The sequence below is a fragment of the Loxodonta africana genome, chromosome 3 (assembly GCF_030014295.1).
Source record: "Loxodonta africana isolate mLoxAfr1 chromosome 3, mLoxAfr1.hap2, whole genome shotgun sequence".
In the NCBI taxonomy this organism is placed as follows: Eukaryota; Metazoa; Chordata; class Mammalia; order Proboscidea; family Elephantidae; genus Loxodonta; species Loxodonta africana.
The window spans coordinates 139,313,524-139,330,037 of record NC_087344.1 but is presented as its reverse complement, the minus strand read 5'-3'; the positions used below and the strand labels follow the sequence as shown (position 1 = coordinate 139,330,037).

The 16,514-nt window shown below is 33.8% G+C and overlaps 1 protein-coding gene across 4 annotated transcripts in view; it reads left to right on the top strand.

Moving 5' to 3' along the window:
- PTBP2 (polypyrimidine tract binding protein 2) overlaps positions 1-15,298 on the top strand; it is an 84,470-nt gene extending 69,172 nt beyond the window's left edge. The window contains exons 9-14 of one of the 4 annotated variants that reach the window (XM_064282229.1): positions 7,449-7,588; positions 9,047-9,080; positions 9,498-9,590; positions 13,235-13,451; positions 13,553-13,630; positions 13,806-15,298. In XM_064282229.1, the coding sequence (XP_064138299.1) occupies positions 7,449-7,588; positions 9,047-9,080; positions 9,498-9,590; positions 13,235-13,451; positions 13,553-13,630; positions 13,806-13,935 (692 nt within the window). In that variant the 3' untranslated portion in view covers positions 13,936-15,298. Of the gene's footprint in view, positions 1-7,433; positions 7,589-9,046; positions 9,081-9,497; positions 9,591-13,234; positions 13,452-13,552; positions 13,631-13,802 lie in introns of all 4 variants that reach the window. The other 3 variants (XM_064282228.1, XM_064282227.1, XM_023558391.2) reach the window with 3 other exon arrangements.
- Positions 15,299-16,514: the final 1,216 nt, after the last annotated feature.

The following is a 16,514-nucleotide window of genomic DNA, read 5'->3' as shown; positions in this document are numbered from 1 at the left end:
TCAAGAAGGTAAAATACAGGCATTACAGATTGGTGTTTCTCAAACCTTACTGCACATGGAAATCACCAGGTCCCACCCCAGTCTAAGAATCATTGGATGTGGGTCTCAGGCACTAGTCTTTTTTAAAAGATCCCAACAAGGTGGTTTACTGTGTAGTGAAAGTTGAGAACTGCTACTGTAGAAAAACATCTGTAGTTTTTTAGATGCTAAATTTTAGCTTTTTGGCAGAGTTAACTAGTGGTGCCCTCATAAAAATGTTTCTTAAAGTCATTAAGTAGTATCTTAATACTTCTTCTCTATTTATGTGATTTAAGGTTAACATCAGATTTACATAGCTAAGTTTTGATAATTGTTCTGCAGATAAGATTACTGTTCAGTTTGGCTGGTAAATTGATTTTATTTTTTTCTCCACTGTGTTGATGATGCATGAAATTTAGCATGTAAGCTTATTTTGAAATGATTCCTGAAAGCTTTAGTTTTTCTTCTTTGTTATTTTTGGATAGGTCATTCACATGGTAATTTAAAAAAAAAACTGTATAATCCACAGATTATAATCATCATGTAAATGCCGTATGTCCATCATCTTAATTCAGTAGTTCCCACACTTGCTTTATCTACTCATTTTTTTCTATTGTATTTAAAGGAAATCCTTGACATCATGTCATGTCATCTCATAGGTTACCATAAAACCAAAACAAATCTTACTGTTGAGTTGACTCTGACTCATAGCAACCCTATAGGATGGAATAGAACTGCCCCGTTAGGTTTCCAAGGAGCAGGCTGGTGAATTTAAACTGCTGACCTTTTGGTTAGCAGCAGAGCTCTTTGCCACTGAGCCACCAGGGCTCCATCATTACGATAGTATTTCTAAAATAATGACATGGCTCTGGTGGCACAATGGTTAAAGCACTCAGCTACAAACTTAAAGGTTGGTGGTTCAACCTCACCAGCTGCTCCATGGGAGAAAGATGTGGCAGCCTGCTTCCATAAAGATTTACAGCCTTGGAAACCCTGTGGGGCAGTTCTGCTCTATCCCGTAGTGTTGCTGTGAGTTGGGATCAGTTTGACAGCATGAGTTTGGTTTTGGTTTGGTAACCATAATATGATTATCATTAATCAAAAATCTTTCTTATCTGTGTCTTGCATTGCAGAGCATGAAAGGATAATAGTATGTGAGCAAAATGGTGGTCCAGAAGGCTCAGGCTGCTTTGTAAAGTAAATCCAAGGGAGATGAGAAAGGAAACTGTCTACCATAAAGGCCAAAAGTGGTTTCAGTGGTTCTGTGGGAGTAGGAGGATCAAGGAGGTTGAAGAATGAAGTCAGAAAAATAAATTTAAATGTTAGAAATTGGCAAAAATGAAAACGTGTTAAAGTGAATTGATGTAAAAATCATCAAAGTAGAGGTTTAAAAAAAAATTGAGAGACCAGAATTAACAGGCTTGTGGTGAAGAGAGAAATAAAGGCAGTTGCTGGCTATTTTAATAAGAAGAGGGTGGTCTGATTGGATGGTGTTGATATTAGAAGTCAGCCAAATTGATGATGCTAGAACAGCCTACAAGTAACAGTGGGTAGTGGGGAAGAGTGCTGAATAATGCATCCTTTTTCTTCTCTTTGAAGAAGGATTCGTTGAGATAAAAATGAGTTTTTTGAGAGGGTTATAAGAGAAGTGTCATTAGGACAAAGCAACCTTTTAATTAAAAAGTTTGTCTAAGGAACAAGTTGAATAAAAATGCAATTGTTAATGATTAGAAAAGAGAATGGATTTCAGAGGTAAAATAGGAATTGAAGGGAAGGTTGACGGAAGAGGAGAAATGTACTATAATGAATAACAATTATTCTTGTCAAAAGTAACATTTTCTTTTGCCAATCAAGAAATAAAGTAAAAACTTCCTTTCTCCATACTTCAGGAATTAGAAGGGACCACTGAGTCCTACCACTAATCCTGTGTATGAGACTAACAACTACCAGATGTCTTGAACGGGAAGCAGTTGGCTTAGGATAGGAGTTTTAGAATGAGAAATAAGGTAAAACAAATTCTCCATCCTAAAAATCTTCACATGTAACTGTCACAACCAAGAGGAATCTAGGGAAACAGAACAACTGAATGTAATATGGGATCCTGGATGGCATTCTGGAAAAAATAAAAAAGATATTAGGTACAAACTAAGGAAATACGAATAAAATATAGATGTTAGTATGTAAATACTGGTTCATTAACTGCAACAAATATACTAATCTAAGTAGTAATAATAGGGGAAAATGGAGACTGTAGTATCTTTGCAATTTTTCTAGAAATCAAACCATTCTAAAATAAAATTTATTTAAAAATGAGATTAAATTTATAAATGATTTAGAATAAGTGAAGGAATTCTTCAGTATTCCAGCAAGTAAAAATGGGCAAGATTCAGGATGCCTTGGTTTGTCAATGAAATACGACCTAGAGGGGAGAAGAAGGATAAATAATTCATATTTTTGTCTCTGGACTTTGGAACTTTGAGTCTATATCATAGACATGGCTTTGTGTCCATCAGTTTCAGTGGAGGAAGGATTAGAAATAATACAGTGTCAGAACCAATGTTGTATATTTATAAAATTGCTGAATCATTCAAAATGTGTGGGTGACCTGGCTAATGAGAATCATTTCACGTGGAAAGGATCCCTGTAACACCTTCCTTTTCTTCAGCATCTGGCAGTTCATGAAGCCTTTTTAGATTACCTTTTCCTTACAACAGTCTTATAACAGGAATTTTTGTCATCCATCTTCAGTATGCATAACTAAACCAAGAACCCAAACCTTCTGCCACTGAATCGATCTCAATCCATAGTGACCCTGTAGGACAGAGTAGAACTGCTCCATAGGGTTTCCAAAGCTGTAAATCTTTATGGAAGCAGATTGCTACATCCTTCTTCTGCAGAGCAGCTGGTGGGCTAGAACTTTTGGTTAGCAGCCGAGCACTTAACCGCTGTGCCACCAGGGCTCCTCAATATGCATAAACTTTTTTTTTTCCTACCATGCTGCTGCTTTAGCTAAAGGTGTAAATTATACAGTTAGAATTATTTTATCACTAAAAACAATCCATTGGAACCAATGTGTATATATATAATGCATGTAACGTTTTATAATTTTTCAAAGGAAAGATGGTACATTTATTGTTTTACAGCTGGAATTTAGCATTTGTATCAGAAATATACTACAGGTTTCTTCAGAATTTATCATTTTGTTATAAAGACTATCATGAAATATTTTATAGGTTTTTATATTTTTATTGGACAAAAATGTATTAAATCTAAAGAAGTTTTATTCATTGACAAAATTTATCAAAGAAGAGTATAATGAGGGAAATGGTAGAATCTGTCCTTGTGTTGTGTGCTCTTGAGTTGGTCCCAGCTCACAGCAACCTTGTTCGTAGGGTCACTATGAACCTGTCCTTTGTGGTGTGTAGGGCTCTAAAATTCCTTGAAAATTTAGATTGCTCCAATGATTTATAGCTGCCTAAAGGTGGCTTGAGTAGTTTTTCTAAGTTATCCGCCCAGAAGAAGAAATAATGAAGAAAAATACCTCTAGTAGCATAAGGATAGACAGTGAGTGCCCCTCATGCTTTGGCTGCCTAAAATGAAGAAGGATCATTTGGCGGATGAGTAGATCACCTGACTTAGTAGCACGATAGCCCAGAATAATAAATTGGAAAGTAAGGAGACTATGAAGTAGCATTTGGACAGCAATAACAATGGTGGGGCCCTCACTGAGAGCTTATACTCTACTTCCAGGTAAGCTCTCAGATACCCTTACTAAACCAAAGAAACCAAACCCATTGCTGTCGGGTCGATTCCAACTCATAGCAACCCTGTAGGACAGAGTATATCTGCCCCGTAGGGTTTCCAAGGAGCGCCTGGTGGATTCGAACTGCAGACCTTTACAGTTAGCAGCCAATCTCTTAACCACTGCGCCACCAGGGTTTTCAGCATCCTTACTAGAAGGAGGTAGATTGCATCTATTTGAGCCCACGTTTTTCTCACTAGCAAAATTGTAGTCATATTTTTACTAAAACACAATATTCATAAAATTAATGATGTTCTCTGGCATTTTTTAAAAAATTGTCAAGTTTACCACCCTAAAAAGAGTGTTCGCCTAGACTTTTAAAATGTTTTTCTCAGTTATCATTTTTCTGTGGTAAGGCTTGGTGTTCTAAATCATACTGTGCCACCAAGTTATCCCTTTTAAAACTTGTACTTCAAGAAGGAAATTTATCTTAACTCAGTGTCTTGAGTATTGCAAATTTTTTTTCCCCCATAAGTTTTTGGAATTTTTTTGGTAATTTTCATTAAATTAATTTTATGAATTGTGTATTTGCATGATAGATATTTTAGAAGAAACCACTTTCTGCAAAATGAAGTGTTTACCTTACACTGTTGTGTTTAGATTGGTATGTTGAATTTAAGTAGATATTTTGAGTATGTTACATTTGTTAGTAGTTTTTCTGGGGACAGCAACAGGGAAAGGCGTAATAGATCACTTAGAGCTATACATTTTCAGAGTGTCATAGGGTATAATCCAACTGCATTCCTCAACGTTCTTTATTAAACGTGTCTGTTAAATATGATAGCATTTTCTTTGACATGAATAAATGCATCTTTTTTTATCCCATAGTATTTTTTGAGCTCATATGTATACACAAGGCATCATACCAAGTGTATATGGCAGCGATTTGCAGAATGTTTCCAAAGATCCTTAGGAATCCATGAGACCTTCTCAGAGAGTCTACAACGGGAAAACTGTTTTCATGGTGGTACTGAAATGTTATTTGCTTTTTCACTCTCATTGTCTCACTAGTGTACAGTAGAGTTTTCTACATCATTCTGAAAGCTAATGGATATGTGATCATGTGTTCTTGTGCCTTAAAAAGTTCTCAGTTTTAATTTCTGATACAATAAATATCAACCATAACCCACAGATAACAAAAGATGCAGATACAAATATATATAGATAAAACAAAATCACTTTGGAGTCCTCGGTAACTTTTATAAGTGTAAAGGGGCACCCTGACCAAAAAGTTTTGAGAACTGCATCACTGTGATATACAAAGTTCAAGATACTTATAGTAGATTAGTTGGAGGATATACAGAATATTACAATAAATATGAAATGGTGGTAAGAGTCGAGAGGTACAGAGAAAATTTTAGGGACTTGGCAGTTTTTTAAGAATATTTTAATTTTGGTGAATAATTATAACTAGTTATCAGTAGTTTTTCTGTATTAATGCGCTCTGATAATCACCTCATGAAATGAAACCAGAAGTTAAACTGATAGTTTTTTATCGTGCATGAGAGCTGGTCAGAATTCTTTAGTAGATTTCAAAAAAAAGACACCTGTTGTCAGAAGGAAATTTGAGGCTTGATGACCAAGTAAACTAGTTGCCTTCAAGTTGATTAGGACTCGTGGTGACCCGATGTGTGTCAGAGTAGAACCGATCTATAGAGTTTTTAATGGATGATTTTTCAGAAATAGATTGCCAGACCTTTCTTCTGAGGCACCTCCGGGGACTGAATTTGTTTTCTTCTGCATGCCGCATTACTTTTTTTTTTTTTTTTTGCTGTCTAGTGGATACCATTAAAGACCAAGGAACTTAATAGAGTTTTGTTACTTTTTCTAATAAAAGACGGTATTTTGCCAGTTAAATAAATACCAATTAAAGGCAAGAAAACAGAGGGATGATTTGACAGTATAAATAAATCAGGAGTTTCTGCTGCTATTAAATAAATCTCTGCTGGGTAAACTTCAGTGGAATGCTATGCGTATTCAGCTAAAGTTATCTGAAAATTCTGAGGAACAGTGTTAAAAAATAATAGAAGCTATGCAAGAACAAAGTTATTATGAGTGAATTCTTAGGAATTAGGAATGCATCTTTATACACTAGATCCTTATCTCTGGGATTTACTTTAAAAAGAAAGTGGGTGAGTAGATCAAACAAGTTTGGTTATGAGTTAATAATTGTTGAACCTGGGTGCTGGCTCATTGGGGGTTCATTATTCTCATCTCTGCTTTTGTATATGTTAGAAAATTTCCAAACAGAAAAATGGAAAAGTAAGAAAAAAGAGGGGAATCTTAAAAAATGGTGTGAGTAAAAAATGTAAAATACACTCATCCAGAGCAAAAGAAACGTATCATTTCACTGATGGAATCCTCAGAAATGATCCAAACAGAACTAAGAGGAGATTGGAGGGAAAATATTTTTAAGTAAAAAACTAAAGAGGGTAAGAATTATGATACTAAAGAATGCTTCAGATTGCCAATGACAGGTTATAGTAGTTTCCATAAAGTAAAAAAATCGAAAAGATAACTAAAATAATATTTGAAACCAAAGATAACAGTTCCTCTTGACAAACACAAGAAGACTGAAAAGAGAAGAAATAAAACTTCAACTTATGGGACCACAGTGTTAAGGGCCAATTTTATCCAGGTATGTTCTGAAGTCAACTTCATTTAGGTTGGAGATTTTTTCCTTTCTCATAGGAAGGTAAAAAGGAACAATATGGTTCATTTTTTTTTTTTAGTGAATTAATATTGAGAAATAAGCTGATATGTAAGAATTTAAGAGATGAAAAGATTTTGAGTTCATTGATAATTGAGAAGCGGATAAAGGGCGCTCAAACAGAAGGGTATTCTGTATAGAAAAAATGACTGAAGATACGATTATTTAAAGATTATAGGACAAAAGTAAGACTGGAAAGTGGAACAATAGAAATAAGTGTTAAAACTGGTTGGCAAAGGGTAGGAAAATCGGAAGGAGAAGGTCTGCTTCCTGTAGTGAGGTCTTCACATTCTACTGGGAACGTGTTTTTGAGAAACTTGTGTTCATTGTAACTACTTGAGTGTGGAATTTAATAGGCAAATAAATTTCGATAAGATTTTCCTTAGGTCATTGAAATAATGATGTTTGTGGTGTTTTGCCTCTAGGAGCTGAAGAGCCTTAGACTGTACGTTTTTCATAAGCTGTAACTATATTATTCCAAGTGGGAGTTTATGAAGAAGGTAGCAATTTTAGAAAAAGTATATGTTACGTTAGAGATAATTTTTTATATTTGGCTTCTCACTATAAACTATGAAAGTAAATTTTCAAGTCTCTGACTTGGAAGCAATGTATTTTTTTATGCTTTGTTTGCTTTTTCATAGGAAATGAATTACTACATACTTTTTAAAAAAATACAGGTAGGTACTTTAGTTCTAATAATTAATGGCTTCTCTGAAGCCAGTTATTTTTCTCTAATTACTGCATATTGGGATACATTTTTCTAAATGTTATAAAAATTAACTTTCAGGAACCATTTGGAATGGTCAGCCAGCCGTAAGCCGTTGCAGCCAGCCATCATGGTTAAATTGGTTTTTGTAAACGACTTGTGTGTGTTTCGTAAAATATGCTTTATTTTAAAATTAGGGCTTCCTGTTGCAGCTGTTCCAGGAGCTCTGAGTCCTTTGGCTATTCCAAATGCTGCTGCAGCAGCTGCTGCAGCTGCCGCTGGCCGAGTGGGTATGCCTGGAGTCTCAGCTGGTGGCAATACAGTCCTGTTGGTTAGCAATTTAAACGAAGAGGTTAGTACATTAATTTTCTAATGTTTATCCTTTAACTTCATTTCATTCGTGAAAGTTTTTCATGTTTATATCATTTTGCACTTGCCTTTCTTTTTATGTACATTCATTAGTCAGAGTATTTTCTGTATGTTTCTGTTTCTGAATAAAATCTACGTACTTGTTTAGGTAATACTTTATTTTTTATATCTATATATATATTATTATTATTATTTTTAATCTAACTACCTATTTTTCCTAAGAAAAATATGGTGAAGTACTGTAGTTTGGCTTTTTATCTTTTTTTGTTGTTCTCAGAAGCAAATGTGATCTAATTTGCAGATTTAACTGTAAAAGTTTTGCCCTTTGCCTTTTCTAATTATTTGCTTGTTCATTTCATGCTTATGTGTCATTGCATTTTTTAAATCTTATTTTATGTGAACTACTCTAATACGTTTTTCTTTGAAGGTTCTTCCAAAGATCTTGACGAGGCACTCTTCCAGTCTTTCTTAGTAATTTTTTTCTTTGCAGTTTAAATTAGTCATTGTCTTCTAAAAATATTCTCCAACTTTATTTTCCCTCCTCCCTTTCTTGTTAAATGAAGTCTATTGCTAAGTTGTTTTCTTTAGTTGTACATTTTATGTCTGGTATATTTTATTTTGATTGCTATGAAAGCTGGTATGAAATGTGGGAAGTTCAGTGTATCAGTTTTTGATGTCTAATTTAAATATTTGTTTCATTTTTAATTGGCCTCTGTTAATGTAAACATTAAGCTTATTTTATCATTTAATACTGTTGTCATTCACAGTTCTGCATGCTAAAATGTTTGGATCAGAGTGCCTTTGTTCTTATTTTAAGACTTTTGCCTGCATTTCATAACCAGCCATGCTTATGCAGTTAAAGTTCAAAGTTTAAAATTCCCTATGCATGCTTTCCTCCCCTATGTTGAGATGAAATGCTGTAATTTACTCTTTGATATAGATGTACTTTACCCATATTTGTCTTGGATGACTACATTTTACTCAGTTTTTCTTGTACAGTACATAAACCAACCATTTTCTGACCAAATTCCTGCATTTCCTATGTACTGACCTATATTTTATTTTTTTTTTTTTTGTTCCCCAAATCCTTATTTTTTTCTTCTGCATTGCTGTTTCCCTTCCCCATTTCATCCTTCCCTCTGTGTGTTCACCTTCCCTTTCCTTGTCTTTTCCCAAATGCCCACCCCCTCCCTGTCTTATCCTTTATTTTCCTTGTCCTTGTCTTCATTCCCTGTCTCCATTCCCTATGTTCATGCTTCTGTGCTTGAACAAATGTTCCTCGGACCAACTTGCCCCAATTAACCGCCTTGAACCATGATCCATGACCACCTCACCATTCTGCGGGAACCACCCTTCGTTATGGATGATCTGTTCATCTCCGCTCTTCCTCGACTCTTCTCTCTTCTTGTCTTACGCTGCTTGCTCTTCTCTCCTTCTAAAGATGGTTACGCCCCAAAGTCTGTTTACCCTCTTCGGTATGTTATTGTTAGCACTATACTTTTATTATTGATTTGATTTTTGTTTCACCTTAATTCTTATTTGTAGCTAGCACTTTGGCTTAAAGTTGAATAGTAAATCTTTTGCTATTTTTCTTTGCTATTTAAAACTCTCCATAGACACAAAATTTGTTTTAATGCATGCTGATTTATTTTGCATGGTCTTTAATTTAATATCATTCACATAGCTTTGAGGGTTTATCAAAAATTATTCTTTTCAAAATTCACTGTTCAAAATCTTGATCTTCTTTATTCATTTGTGAGAATGATGAGATTGAATGAGTGATCATGTTGATGTCTGAGTGTTTCATTGATATGTCAGAAAGATAAGCTTTAGATGACTTGCACTTCAAATTAATTCCATTTTTGGATTACCTCTCTGTGGCTCCAAAAAAGGTGTTTATGGAGATGTGCAGCGTGTGAAGATTTTGTACAATAAGAAAGACAGTGCGCTAATACAGATGGCTGATGGAAATCAATCACAACTTGGTAAGGTGGTGGTACTATGTGTTTTCTGTGTCTAACAACAAAGTGTCTTATGCCTGTAAGAAATCATTTTTTATTTTTTTGATAGCCAGGTCTTCAATGTCATTGCAGTTTTCATATCTTAATATAAATGGTTGTAGTGATGAGCATATTTGTGTTTTCCTGCCAGCCCCCGGTCGTTTTTCTCAAGTGTAGTCCACTGGAAAAAGGTTTGTGCTCCAAAATTACAATAACAATTTCACAAATAAGAATTATAGCATTTGTATTAGAGATCCTTCTTAGTGGTTTTCATTGCTGATTTCTTCCTGTACAGAAATTAACTGTTCTTTATAGTCTTTGGAATCCTGATTAATGCTGTATTGTTTTAATTTATCTGAATTCATTTATATAAGCATTTTTTCTTTTTGGCTAAACTGATGAATGGGAAGCTTCGCGTGGAAACTGTCTTTTAGAGATACCAGAGTCTTAGAAAATGAAAAACATGTATCATAACTGTTACTTAGTTTTTTTTGTAAACCAACCATTTTCCTGACCAAGTTCCTGCATTTCCTCCGTACAGATTTTTTTTTTTTTTTTGGTCTCCAGTTCCTTATTTTTTTCTTCTGCATTGCTGTGTCCTTTCCCTATTCCATCCTTTCCCCTGTGTGTTCACCTTCCCTTTCCATGTCTTTTCCCAAATGCCCATCTCCTTCTCTGTCTTATCCATTACTATTGCTAATCACTTTTGAAATCTTAAAATGTACTTTAGTCACATTATACATATTATTCCTTACATATGGAATTGATGATTTTAATTAAGCATCTGATTTGGCATTGTACACACAAAGTCAAATCACTTACCTAGAATACAACTGCGTTGTTACAATGTCATTGACTATAAACGTCAGTATATGCTTAGTTTTTATAATTTCATTCATTGAAATTCAAGATGATGGTAACTTCTGACTGGCTGTATTCATATTGTAAATTTTTTAATTTGTCAGTTTTTAAAATAAGGATCGGTGTGGTTTTGCTGTTATATCTAAATGAGACTTGTATACAAACAGTGTACTGGGCTGATTTTAAGCTTTGGAATCAGAAGTTTGACTTTCAGTGTTTCTTACCAGCTATTTTGGCAGCTCAGACAAGGTATAAAACTATCCATTTGATTCTCTATTTATTAAATGAAGATACCTGTTTAAATGTGAAAGTATTTTTCTCATAATAGGTACTTGGTGAATCTTTTCCTCTGTTTATGTACACTTTATACTCCAGTGGGAGTGGTCATTGCCATTGTTTTTATTTGTAATAGCATCTTCTAATGCTTCATAGTTAACAAAACACTCGAATATTTCATTTTTTTTTCTAATCACCATGTGAGGTGTGAGTGGCATTTACCCTCACTGTGTTAAAAATTGATGCAGAATCATCATGGTCGAGATTTGCTTATGGTAGAATTTAAGCAAATCTTCTGGCTGTTTCTGTTTTATGTAACAATTATTTTAAATGAGTGCTTTTTAATTCATAGCGTTCTTATGTTTGTATACCTTTTACCCTCAATTTCTGTAAGGTCTTTATACCAGCGCTTTGATTTCTTACAGCAAGATTTATAATTTTTGGACTATGTGTAGTAGTATATAATTTGCTGTTTCTCATTGCTGCTAGGATAGATTTTATTTTCCTTTCTTGAAGTACATGACCATGAAAACATATATTCATACCACCAGTGCCTTCAGAACACATACACATACTCAACATTGTCAAAAAACCAGAGCATGCTATTGAGAAAAGTGAGACTAAAAGAAATTTAATGTGCCTTGTTTCTGGGCCCTGTTCTCATTCTTTTTGGTTTTCATGGCAGTGTATTTGGAAACACTCACTGTTTATGATATACCAGGTGGGTGTGTTTATTTTTAAGAAGTATAGAATGGGAGAAAAAAATGGTAAGCAAAATTGTTGAGATATAGTCAGTAATTTTTAAATGTGAGTGGGATTATTACAAGTCTTAGAAGCCATAGTAAATCATTTTTAAACTAAAGTTTTAAAATTTACAAACATTAAAGTTTTTTAAAAAAACTTTTTAAAGTCTTTTTAATTGATAATAGTGTTATTTTCTTAAGTCAGATATTTTCTGAATGATACTGCTTTCCAAAATTTTAAATAAATGAATTCCAACAAAAGCAAAAAACTTGTTTCTTATGATAAAGTAATTATCAGGTTTCTTCAATTCATATTTTCAAGAACTACCTAAAAATGGCCCCAACTGTTTTTAACATGTAGCTGCCATCTCTGAAGTAAATTTATTTAGTTCTTAACTCAAAAAAAAAAAAAATTTTTTTTTTTTTTAAAGCAGACTTTAACCTATTAAATCATACCTATCAAATTGTACTGTGAAGTAAATGGCAATCATATCATTCTGGCGTAGGATATTTGATCAACTTCTAAGTATGTGTATGTATTGGCTTTGAAAGTTAAAAACACATGTAACTCTAATCTCGGACTGGTTCATTCATTTAAAAAATAACCCAACAGCTACTCAAGAAGTAGGCACATATCATTCTGTGGTCAGGCACTGTATTGTGTGCTGGGGTAGGGACAAGTGGTTCCTGCTTTCCTGTTCCTCACAGTCTGAAGAAGGATATAACTACTGTAAATTATGATGAATTTAAAAAGTTAGAGTACTACATGAGAAGTATTTAGTGAGGTTCCAGACCTTTCCAGCTGATGAAGAAAGGCTTTCCTGAGAATGTGACGTTAAAGGATGAGATTAATAGGGAAAGTTTAAGGAGATGGAAAGTTGTTAGTGATAGAACAACATGTACATAGGACTAAAGGTAAGAAAAACTCATACTAAGTTTGAGGAAATATGTTCTGTGTAGCTGAAGCATAAAGTGCGAGGAGTATAGTGCTAAGATCCTATAAGTTCCACGAAGGCTGGGATAGTACGTTGTCTTAACTACTTTATTCCCAGTGCTAGCACAGTGAGTGGTTGGTATTACACATCATCAATGAATATCTGTTAAAAGGATGATGAGATATTTAAGAGTCAGACTGCAAAAGGTATAGCCATGTTAAAGAATGACTTTAGACTATGCCTAAGGGTTTTAAGCAGGAAATGACATGATCAGAGTTGAAATTAGGAAAGGTCAGTCCAACTGCTGTAAAGAGAATGGATTGGAGAAAAGATTCACTAGGAAGACAAATTAGGAGACTGAGTTATCTAGATCAAAAACAATGTCCGTGAAAAGTGAAGAAATGGAAAAAACATGAATTTAAGAGATAATTAGGAAAAAGAAAATCACAGGACTTAGTAGTTACGACATAGAACAGAAGGGAGAAAAAGCATTAAGGATGACTGCTAAAGTTTCTTTCTTGGGAATTACGTATGATTTATTGAGATAATGAACACGCCTGAAGCAGCAGGATTGTTGGAGGCTCATAATCAAGATTTTCATTCTATGAAAGAAGCTGTTTTTGTTTGCCAAACTGTTATGTCTAGTGCAAATGAAAATTGAGTTTGCCGTGCCACCAGTGCTATGGTAAACTCATGATTTATTTTAAAGCCATATAAAAATTCAGATTTTTAAACTATTAGTCTTAAATGAGAATCCGTTTTGTTTTGAACTTTGTAGGTACTGTTTTTTAAAAGGTATCCTTTCTTTTTATAGCCATGAACCATCTTAATGGACAAAAAATGTATGGGAAAATTATTCGTGTTACTCTCTCTAAACATCAGACTGTACAACTACCTCGAGAGGGACTTGATGATCAAGGGCTAACAAAAGATTTTGGTAATTCCCCATTGCATCGTTTTAAGAAACCTGGATCCAAAAATTTTCAGAACATTTTTCCTCCGTCTGCAACCCTTCACCTATCTAATATCCCGTAAGTATTTAAGCTGAAGATTTTTAAGGATATGAAGTTTAAAACTAAATATATAAATTTTATCATTAATCTTTACCTATTTTTTCCTCCAATTTTCCTAGTCCTTCAGTAGCAGAAGAGGATCTACGAACACTGTTTGCTAACACTGGGGGCACTGTGAAAGCATTTAAGTTTTTTCAGTAAGCAAGCTTCCTTGTCTTTAAATTAATGACTCAATAGAAGTAAAAGTTTTCTTCAAGTAGTTTTTATTCTTTTTGTTTATAGAAATTTTTGATTGTAGAATGGACAAAACTGATTTAAGCTTTTTGTATTTTTTCTTATAAAGTATCTAATTTCATAATTTTGTTTCAGAAGAGATCACAAAATGGCTCTTCTTCAGATGGCAACAGTGGAAGAAGCTATCCAGGCCTTGATCGATCTTCATAATTATAACCTTGGCGAAAACCATCATCTGAGAGTGTCTTTCTCCAAGTCAACAATTTAAGAAGGGGGAGATGAAGATTGGGAGTGAATCACATTGTTTGGTGTTATCACCTATTGACTGTTCAGAAAAGTCGGGACCAGAGTTTGATTTTTTTTGTTGTTGTTTTCATTTTTTTTTCCACGCTGTTATCATTCCTTGGTTATAAAAATGAAAATGGCATACATAAAGGCAGAGTTATTAACTGCTGTATTTCATCTGTTCTATAGGGAAGCCATTTTTACTGTCTAAAATTTCAGTTGAATTTTACTTTTTTTTCAACTTAGTTGACATACGTGCCTTAAAAAGGAAAACTAGTGTTGCTATTGTGCATTTACTAGAAAAGAGAAATTGGTTGTCTAGGGCACATTGTTACATGGGAATTAAAATATGTTTAGGCAGGGGTGTGTAAAAAGGTTAAGTTTTTTTTTTTTCTCCTGCTTGGAACTTTTAATTATTGGCTTGTCATGTTTCTTTCCATTTAATCAAATAATATACATGATATTGAAAGAATAAAACAGCATTTTTAGTTTTTACTACCATAGGCTTTATTGCTTTAAAAAAAAAAACATTGGCCTTTTGTATCTCACAGTTCTGGTCTAGATTCAGTTATGAATGTAGGCATTAGTTAAAATTAACAAGATGCAGAGTATTAATTTCTTAAGACAACAAAGCGATTTCTGTAAGTTTGAGCCCTATGTGGAAAGCATTGTGGAATCTTAACCTTTTTGTACACACTCTTGTGGGACGTATCATATAAATGTCAGCACTAAGTAATGTCTTGTTTGTGGCTGAATATTTTTCGTAGATGTTTTTGAAGTTGACATGACTTATGTGCATTTAAATATATATTGCCATCTTTAGTTTGTAATTAAGATTTGGAATATGGTTGTGGATTTCTGAGCATGTGCAGACTGGTCTAGCTAGTTCAGGAACTGGTGCATGTATTTTTCAAAGATAAAGAAAGTGTACTGCGAAAATTTGCAGGAAGATTAATTTTGTGGCAGTTTTCTAAAACTGACAACCAGGTGGGACCAAAGTTTATGTGCCTTTAGTCTTAATTTACCTTGCATTGTAATATTCAGTTTTAATAAATCTTCAAAATATTTTGTATTTAGGAATAGATCTGACTTTAATAAAAACATGGCTCAGAATCTACAGGTCAAATTAATTTGAACAGTTCTTGTCAATCTGAATTGTTGATTCTGTTTAAATGACCAATACTTTTTGAAATTGATGTACTTAGTTTCAAGATTCATAGATTCTGTTATCTATGTAGACAGAATGGTCATGTATATTTTCTATTAGTTGAGTTTTTACATCTTTAGAAATGTAAAATTCAGTATAGTTTGAAAGCGGCACAATTAAAAATTAATTTTCTAACAAAGTTGGGAGGTTTGATGGTTGTTTAATTTCCTTTTGTGTGTACTCTGCTTACCTCTGTAGCATGCTCAATAAACACTTCTGTAGCTCTGTATTCACCTTTTCTGTCTTTCTCTGCTGCCTTTTCTCTCTTCTCTTCTCTGTTTTCACCCCACTGTGCTTCTGAATTCATGTTTATTCTCTGCCAGGGTGGGAAAGGAGTAATAATACAATTCTATGGCTTTATACCATAAATAAATCTAGATGCCGTGAAAATATGCCAGCTGGGTTTTGTTTTGTTTTGTTCTTGGTTTTTTGGTTTGTTTTTTAATTTGAAAGATGGTAACTGCTTTTTAGGAGGACATGTATTAAACATTTCCCACCCTGTTAAAATCTACAGCTTTAATTACATAACTTTTGTTGTACCTTGTTAATTCTTTTTTTTTTTTTTTTGGTTTTTTTTGTTTGTTTCTTCTAGTAGATTTATGGACTAATAGATCTTTTGGATTTGCCATGCTCTCTTGCTGCAGTTTCATCTTTCGTGTCTGCTAAAGATTTCCTACTAATCTTAGACTACCTTGTGAGGTTAAAAAAAAAACGATGTTATTATAAAGAAAGAAAGTAGCATATCATATACTTTTTGCCTTGGGTGGGAAGGCAAATACTCATTCAGGTATTTAAAAAGTTTTAGAGTAATTTACATTTTACAACTGGAGAAATTGTTACTTTTGCAATTTTTAAAGTGTTGCTATTATGGTACCCTGGTGGTTAAGAGCTCAGACTGCTAACCTGAATGTCGCCAGTTCGAATTTAACCAGCCACTCCTTGGAAACCCTATGGGGCAGTTCTCCTCTGCCCTGTAGGGCCTCTGTGAGTTGGAATCAGTTCAGTGGCAGTGGGTTTGGATTTTGGTTTATTAGGGTGCTATTTATATTCAAAATATTTTTGGTTACTTTTTCTAAACTGGTATATTTATATTCATGTTCCTTAGGTTTTATTATAAAATACCTGACAGTTATGCAAAATTCATGAATTAGAATAAAAGAATAAATGAAGCAGCATGAGGCACATTTAAATGAATTATACTTCATAGGATAATTCAGTCACCTCCAAGAAATAGTAAATAAAAATTTTATTGAGTATACGTTTACTTCCAGCAACACGGGGTTGGTTTGAAAGCTAGGTGATCGCCCATGTTTTTTCTTCTTAAAATAGCATTTTAGTACAGAACCACTCTAGCA